Below are 8,506 nucleotides of genomic sequence, written 5' to 3'. Positions count from 1 at the left end.
CGTCACGCATAGTTTGCGATAGCAGCAGAGTTCAAGAAGCCTCTGACCATTCTCATTCATCTTTCCTATGCCGTGGTGTCCCAAAACGGTTGGCCATGATTTTCTGTCGGCACCAACTCGCGCGTTGAAGTCGCCAAGAAGGTAGATGTGCTCCACTTCTGGGATATTGTTGACAATGGCGTCTAATGACTCATAAAATGGTCTTTTACTTCAACCGAAGCTTGTAGTGTTGGGGCATAGACGCAAACAAGGTTCACCGAGCCCTGCATGGATGACAGGCGCAGCTTTAAAATTCTCTCTGTGCCGCCTGTTGGCGGTCCAATCATAGGAAGTAATGTATGGGGTACTGCAAATCCAACACCGTGCTCCCTCACTTCTTCTGTGTCTTTTCCTTGCCAGAAGAATGTATAGTGTTCCTTCTTCAGGGATCCCCTCTCGGGGAGTCACGTTTCCTGCAAGGCTGCTATGTCGATGTTCAGTCTGTTAAGTTCACGATCAATTACTGCTGTTTTTCGAGCATCGCCCATGGCCTGAAGGTCATCTGTCTGTCCTGAGCGCATGGTTCTTACATTCCAGCTTGCTAATCGAAGAGCTGGGGACTTCGTTTTCTTTTTCCTTTGCTTGTCTAGTACACAGTTTAACGATCCACTTGTCAAGATTGCAAGGTCTAAGCTCCAGGCACCCTCTGAAGCAGGTAGATCGTGGCGGGTCAACACCTTTCTGGCTGGGGACTGCCCAGGTAGGGGCGGGTGGTAGCTGACCAGTAGGATTACGACGATCCCTCCCACCGTCGAAGACAACCCGTAGCGTCCAACTCTGCGCCAATCGAGCAAGGACTTATCACTCGTAGACTGCTGTCTTCCGTGTTGTTACTCTTCACCGGTGAAGGTGAGACTGGAGTGTCCTCTCCAGGGAGCGGCCTGGGCAAATTAATATGGAGATCCTGGGTTGCTCAGTAACCAGAACCTCCCTCTCTTCCTCCTTGGTGTGGTCCAAAGGATCGCACAGCGATACGTTTGGCATCAGTTTGGATGCAAATTTCTGTAAGGTTTACTCCTTAGCCTTTCCTCCTCCCGAAGGTATCCACAAGGCGGCGGAGCCATACATCAATGGCTGGGGTAAGTATAAGGAAAGTAAGGACATACAGAAGACAACATACTACAAAATGAGATTGCGGTGGATGAGTGAGGAGTAGAGCGTGTACCACTGCACCTTAAGAGGAAGGGGTCCCACCTACTCCCTAACCCGGTTATACCGCCAGGGACTCGGTCGCGCCCATAACAAACTCAGTAGAAACAGGGAACACCACGGAAAGGTGCTGTTATGGACACAATAATGCATGAGAGATCATATGCAGTAATCTCTGCAGTGGTTATCTTTGTTTTCCTAAAGAACTATAAGATAAAAAAGACAGGTAGTCCCTAAATATAAAAATGACATCTACAATTCGTTGATCTTACCAGTTTCAACCTAAAGCCAGTAATATTTATCTGGTACATTCCAACACAATAAATACACACAATGTGAACATAATGGCTCAAATTCATTCTTCCAAACCAGATTTTAATTATATTCTCAAGACATTTATGTTTTATACACAACTCTATCACCGGATCTGCTACGGCACTCTGAAAAAAACAACCACACAGACGTATTTAAAATGTTGGTGTCCTTCAAATATCGAACGACTAAAATGACACTCATCTTGACAAAATTTCTCAAACCGTTTTTGAGCCCAAATGTTAGATATGTGAGGTTTTTTTCCAGAGTACGAATAAGATTGTCTATCCTTCAGCCATTACATCACTGTTCTTGTCCCTTCCTTTTTTTACTCTATCTGTTTTCATTTGAGCCACTACATCCTCTAGTGTTGTGGGAAGATCTCTATCCTTCGTCTCAGGCAAATACAGAGTCATAAAGACAGCCACAAAGCACATGGTCGTAAAAAGTAATGCCGGGCCCCATTTCACTTCCTGATGAAAGAGGCGCAAGAAAGGCGCCACCATGGACCCTAGTCTTCCTAGACAACTACAAAATCCGTGCGCTGTGGTTCTGACATTCGTCGGAAACAATTTTGGAGTGATGACGTATATAGTTATAAATGAGCCAGTAATTGAAAATTTCCCGAATATAAACATCACCGTGTTAACAATATTTGATCCCGGGAGCTCTTCTCCGAATGTTGTCATGAGAGCTGAAACCATCAGGGAAAGACCTGCCAGCCCCATGAAAAGTGCAAAAACCAATCGGCGTCCAAGTTTGGTCAACAAATAGAGAGCTAAAGAATAGCTTGGCAGTTCGACGATGCTCATGAGAATGAAATTCAAAAATCTATTTCCGGCGAGTTCAGACGATGTTATAAATAGACCGTAGTACGTTAGGATATTGGTAAGCCACAAATACCATCCCACGGCTAGCAGAACTAAAAGATGCTTGTGGCAAAGCAAGCTGAATGGTGACGGCGCTGACTTGGTATGATGATTTCCAAAAGTGGGTATTTTTGCATCCGTGTCATTGGACAAAATGAGTTCTGATATAGGAGAATCGACCTCACTGTTGCTTTTTCCTGATTCTTTCAATGTGTTGTTTATAACTAAGGGTTGGATGGATGTGGATGGATATCTGTAGGCAATATACGCCTTGAACTTTTGTTTAATAATTTCAAAATCTTTGCCATTTTGTTTACTAGCTTCTTTCAGAATCTTAAGAGCTTCCTCGTGTCTATTATTCGCTGCTAGCCATCTTGGACATTCCCTCAAAAAGAAAGGAAGCAAGAATGTAATCAGACCAGACCCAAGACTAATTCCATGGAAATATCGCCAACTTTTATCCTGGATGAAATAGGCCACACCACCTACGATGACCATCGTGGCGACCCACACCATATTCACACTTGCAAGGACATGTTGTCGGTGCTTTGGCGTGACTTGTTCAATTCCAAATATTGTGATACTAGTTATAACAGCTTGAAAAACCAGGCCGCTTATGAATTTGACGATATAAATTATGAAAATATTAGGTGTAAAAATGTGGATCAATTCAACGAAACAACATAAGCACGATGATATGACAACTACGTGTTTCCTTCCAAAGCGATCAGCGAGGGGCGAGGAGATCAAACCACCGACAATTTGTCCAATTGTGAAAGTCGTCTGGGTGAATTCGACCTGTCCTTTGGATTCGCAGACGAGATCCCATTCTGAGGTGTACGTGGTTTCTTCGGCAGAGAAAAAGTCTCGGCCATTAGGGCAGTTCACTGAATAAATAGTTGTTTCTGATTGGTCGCTCAGGTTTGAAGGTATCTCTATTTTGATGTCACATGACTCGTAAGAGACGCGCGCAGATGATGTATTTCCGTTGATGTCAAGTGTGTACTTGGTGATGAGATCTGTGTTATTCACTCCTCGGCATTCGTGATATGGGGTGTAACCTGAAGAAAATGAGACGAGGTGAAAACTTATGAACATTTGCGCACATTTTATTGGTGTGAAATAAGGTGTAAAACACAGCTGATTGGTAGATCTAAATTGTATTATCTTTTGGTGCGCATGAATACAAATCCAACGTCATTCAAGCAGAAGGAAAAGATATAGATTATGGTGAATAGAAGTACTAATACCAAACCATTTGGTTACAAAATATCTAATAATCTCTTACTTGCAGTGGTGGAATAAATGTATTCTTTAATTTCTTTGTATTTAATTAAACTCGTTCTATTTTTATCGTGCAATAACCCATACTCGCAAGCTCGTGGTGTTATTAGGCACGATAAAAAATAACTTGTTTAATAAATACAAAGAGATGAAAAAATCGTATACTCGCAAGCTCGTGGTGTTATTGGGAACGATAAAAATAACTTGATTAATAAACGCAAAGAGATGAAAGACACGTATACTCGCAAGCTCGTGGTGTTATTGGGCACGATAAAAATAACTCGATTAATAAACACAAAGAGATGAAAGAATCGTTTAATCTTACCTACAAACACGATGGACATCATCATGAATCCTACGATCAGATTACCCAGGTTGGCGAGAGCTATCTGGCTGATCTGAAACCGCCCTGGCATTCCGAGACATTATAGAACTTTCTCGAATGATGGGGGACCATCTTCATATTCTAGAGTGTCGTTCTGCACCCCAAGGTCACTGATACCCTCGGGCTCAAATGAACTGCCTTCTGTCTTACCAGATTCAGCATTGTCGTCTCCCCTTCCTTCGTTGTTATTCTGGTACTGTGTTGTTGGCTTAGATGTCATAGTGTAATGCTGTTTGTAACCTGTGAATAAAACACATAGGACAAAGAGAAAATCATCATCATCATCATCATCATCATCATCATCATCATCATCATCATCATCATCATCATCATAATAATAATAATAATAATGATAATAATAATAATAATATAATAATAATAATAATAATAATAATAATATAATAATAATAATAATAATAATAATAATAATAATAATAATAATAATAATAATAATAATAATAATAATAATAATAATAATAATAATAATAAAATAAATAATAATAATAATAATAATAATAATAATAATAATAATAATAATAATAAATAATAATAATAATAATAATATAATAATAATAATAATAATAATAATAATAAATAATAATAATAATAATAATAAATAATAATAATATATAATAATAATAATAATATAATAATAATAATAATAATAATAATAATAATAATAATATATAATAATATATAATAATAATAATAATAATAATAATAATAATAATAATAATAATAATAATAATAATAATAATAATAATAATAATAATAATAATAATAATAATAATAATAATAATAATAATAATAATAATAATAATAACAACAACAACAACAACAACAACAGTTTTTCGTATAGCGCCCATTCCCGTTCACAAAAAAGCTCTTGGCGTTCAAAATGGTAAAACACCATTATAAACATAATTTTTGTACACACACCCATTTATGCAAGCAAGCGCACCCATACCCTCTCAACAAAAAACACACCCATGCACCAAAACGTGCATATGCGTACAGAGAAGAAAAATAGCCGTTAACACAAATTATTGAACAAAAATCATGTCAGGACATTTAACAATGTACGCTTCAACTCGAGTCCAACTAGAATAACACTGATATGAATCCAATAGAGATTTTGTCCACAAATACACCAAAACGTCTATTATCAACTAATACAATGTATTATGCATGAAATAGATTATCTTATCATGTCGTTGTATAGAAATGAGATCAGGAACACTTTATTTATAGCTAGTAAAGAAACAAAGAAAATTAACAACAATGAACGAATTGAAGATGTCACAACAAATGTCATATTTGAATTGGTTGGTCAATTGAAATCAGTAAACGCCCCGCACTATGACAAACGGCTTTTATGTTTAGTTGTATTCGATTTTCTAAAAATTGTTTGTTTTGTTTTGTTTTCTTTTTGTTTGTTTTGTTTTTTTGTTTTTTTGGTTTTTTTGGTTTGGTTTTTTTTGGGGGGGGGGGGGGGTTTGTTTGCTTGTCATTGTATGTTTGTTAGACCTACAATAGAATACTGTAGTTCTGTCTGGGGCACTCACCACAAATCCATTGTTAGACTTACACTAGAATACCGTAGTTCTGACTGGGGCCCTCACCATCAATCCATTGTTAGACCTACACTAGAATACCGTAGTTCTGTCTAGGGCCCTCACCACAAATCCATTGTTAGACCTACACTAGAATACAGCAGTTCTGTCTGGGGCCCTCACCATCAATCCATTGTTAGACCTACACTAGAATACAGTAGCTCTGTCTGGGGCCCTGACTACCAATCCATTGTTAGACCTACACTAGAATACAGTAGCTCTGTCTGGGGCCCTGACACAAATCCATTGTTAGACCTACACTAGAATACAGTAGCTCTGTCTGGGGCCCTGACCCAAAATCCATTGTTAGACCTACACTAGAATACCGTAGCTCTGTCTGGGGCCCTCACCACCAATCCATTGTTAGACCTACACTAGAATACAGTAGCTTTGTCTGGGGCCCTCACCACCAATCCATTGTTAGACCTACACTAGAATACAGTAGCTCTGTCTGGGGCCCTGACCACCAATCCATTGTTAGACCTACACTAGAATACAGTAGCTCTGTCTAGGGCCCTGACCAAAAATCCATTGTTAGACCTACACTAGAATACAGTAGCTCTGTCTGGGGCCCTGACCACCAATCCATTGTTAGACCTACACTAGAATACAGTAGCTCTGTCTGGGGCCCTGACCACAAATCCATTGTTAGACCTACACTAGAATACCGTAGCTCTGTCTGGGGCCCTCACCACCAATCCATTGTTAGACCTAAACTAGAATACAGTAGCTCTGTCTTGGGCCCTGACCACCAATCCATTGTTAGACCTACACTAGAATACCGTAGCTCTGTCTAGGGCCCTCACCACAAATCAGAAATACAGGAAATTGGACAAATACAAAATAGAGCCGTGAAATTTATAAATCAAAACAACAAAGATACAAAATATGAAACTTTTTAAATCTCAAACCACTGCAGAGAAGAAAGCGTGAAAAAGTAACAATATTTTGCAAAGACAAAAATGATCAAGTTAAATTACCCCTCATTGATATTCAACCAAATTTATAAGAGGGAGTCATCCAAGTTTATGGTTCCCCATTCAAAAGTAGATCCACACTTGTACTCGTTCACACCATCGACATTAAGACAGTGGAATAGTCTCACATCTCCAATGAAAGAAAAATACTGTGTTCTGTGGAATCTTCATAATTTGAAGTTACAGACTTAAGAAGAAGAAGAAGAAGAAGAAGAAGAAGAAGAAGAAGAAGAAGAAGAAGAAGAAGAAGAAGAATTGTTTGTTTTGTTTGTTTGTTTTATGTATAGGAAGAGGGATCAATTTGGCCACACACATCCGTATTTCATATTGTATCAAGTACTAAAGCAACCCCTAAAACGTGTTTCATATTGTATCAACTACTAAAGCAACCCCTAAAACGTGTTTCATATTACATCAACTACTAAAGCAACCCCTAAAACGTGTTTTATATTGTATCAACTACTAAAGCAACCCTAAAACGTGTTTCATATTGTATCAACTACTAAAGCAACCCCTAAAACGTGTTTCATATTGTATCAACTACTAAAGCAACCCCTAAAACGTGTTAAAATTTAAGTTTGAGTCTTTAAGAATAAATTAAGAAGTCTCAAGCTTAATTCTTTATTTTTTTATTTTTTTACTAGTTGAGAATTTCAAGTTATGGATTAAAAAGCTTTAAAGTTTTTTGTTCGAAATGAAAAATGCGTTTTAACATTGGCTAGAAATAGTTGGAAGTTGTGATTATGACGTAAAAGACGCACTTTGATATTCTGGAAATAGTTGGAAGTTGTGAATATGACGTAAAAGAGGCACTTTGATATTCTGGAAATAGTTGGAAGTTGTGAATATGAGGTAAGAGACGCACTTTGATATTCTGGAAATAGTTGGAAGTTGTGAATATGACGTAAAAGAGGCACTTTGATATTCTGGAAATAGTTGGAAGTTGTGAATATGACGTAAGAGACGCACTTTGATATTCTGGAAATAGTTGGAAGTTGTGAATATGACGTATAAGAGGCACTTTGATATTCTGGAAATAGTTGGAAGTTGTGAATATGACGTATACGTATACGTTTCATGTCTTTTTTTTTTGAGGGTCCATCCTTCTGCGCCGTAGGTCATCACTGCCCACACCAATACTTTTACTAATTTTGTCCTATGGATTTGTCTTTCCATATATTAATTAGAGAGGCCATTCTTTTATTTGCCATTGCATTTCTGTTAATGATAACCATCGAGCAATCTCCATTTTGCGTTTTAGAGGATCCCAAATATTTTCAAAATAATTCAAAAGCCAGCATTCTGATTGGTTAACGACTGAGGAAACTAGAACAAAACGCCGACAATATGAATCAAATAGAGATTTTGTTATCAAATACACCAAGACGTCTATGATCAATGAATCTAATTTATAACGCATAACAGATTGGCTTGCGGAAAGCCTCTTGATAAGTTCTCGTTGGCTGAGACGGCGTGTGACCAGTGGTAAGATTACTCAGTGATCAAAATGTTGATTATCTCTTTTATATTACAGTAGGATATCTTATTATTTCACCAATTCATCATTGACCTGCTTCCCAATTTCTTTACACCAATTCAAAAACTGTGTCAGATTGATAAAGATGTGAACGAGTGTGTATGAAAGGTGTCAGACAAAGCAAGAAAGAAAAATACAAGAAAAAAATCATCCCAAAAAAGTCGACTTCTAGTGGGGATCGAACCTCAAACCTTCGTCAGACGAGGTGCCATTACACTATAGAGATGGTCACACGTCTGACCGGTAATCATAAGGTCTGACGTTCGATCCCCAGTCTATGTCGGCTGATTTTTTGAGATGATGTTTTTCTTGTATATTTATTTCTTGCTTTTTCTGGCACC

General features: G+C 37.9%; 1 protein-coding gene across 3 annotated transcripts in view; it reads right to left on the bottom strand.

Moving 5' to 3' along the window:
* Positions 1 to 1,779: 1,779 nt before the first annotated feature.
* LOC144979495 (organic anion transporter 3-like) overlaps positions 1,780 to 8,506 on the bottom strand; it is a 10,374-nt gene continuing 3,647 nt past the window's right edge. Inside the window, exons 1-3 of one of the 3 annotated variants that reach the window (XM_078926177.1) lie at positions 5,108 to 5,236; positions 3,979 to 4,278; positions 1,780 to 3,430 (exon numbers count right to left, since the gene is read on the bottom strand). In XM_078926177.1, coding sequence (XP_078782303.1) covers positions 1,785 to 3,430; positions 3,979 to 4,069 — 1,737 coding nt within the window. In that variant the 5' untranslated portion in view covers positions 4,070 to 4,278; positions 5,108 to 5,236 and the 3' untranslated portion in view covers positions 1,780 to 1,784. Of the gene's footprint in view, positions 3,431 to 3,978; positions 4,279 to 5,107; positions 5,237 to 8,506 lie in introns of those variants that run through there. The other 2 variants (XM_078926176.1, XM_078926178.1) reach the window with 2 other exon arrangements.

This window comes from Berghia stephanieae, chromosome 9 (genome assembly GCF_034508935.2).
Source record: "Berghia stephanieae isolate SIO BIC M18660-M18661 chromosome 9, UCSD_Bste_1.3, whole genome shotgun sequence".
Classification (NCBI taxonomy): domain Eukaryota; kingdom Metazoa; phylum Mollusca; class Gastropoda; order Nudibranchia; family Aeolidiidae; genus Berghia; species Berghia stephanieae.
The sequence above is the reverse complement of the archived record's forward strand: the minus strand, read 5'-3'. Positions and strand labels throughout refer to the sequence as shown.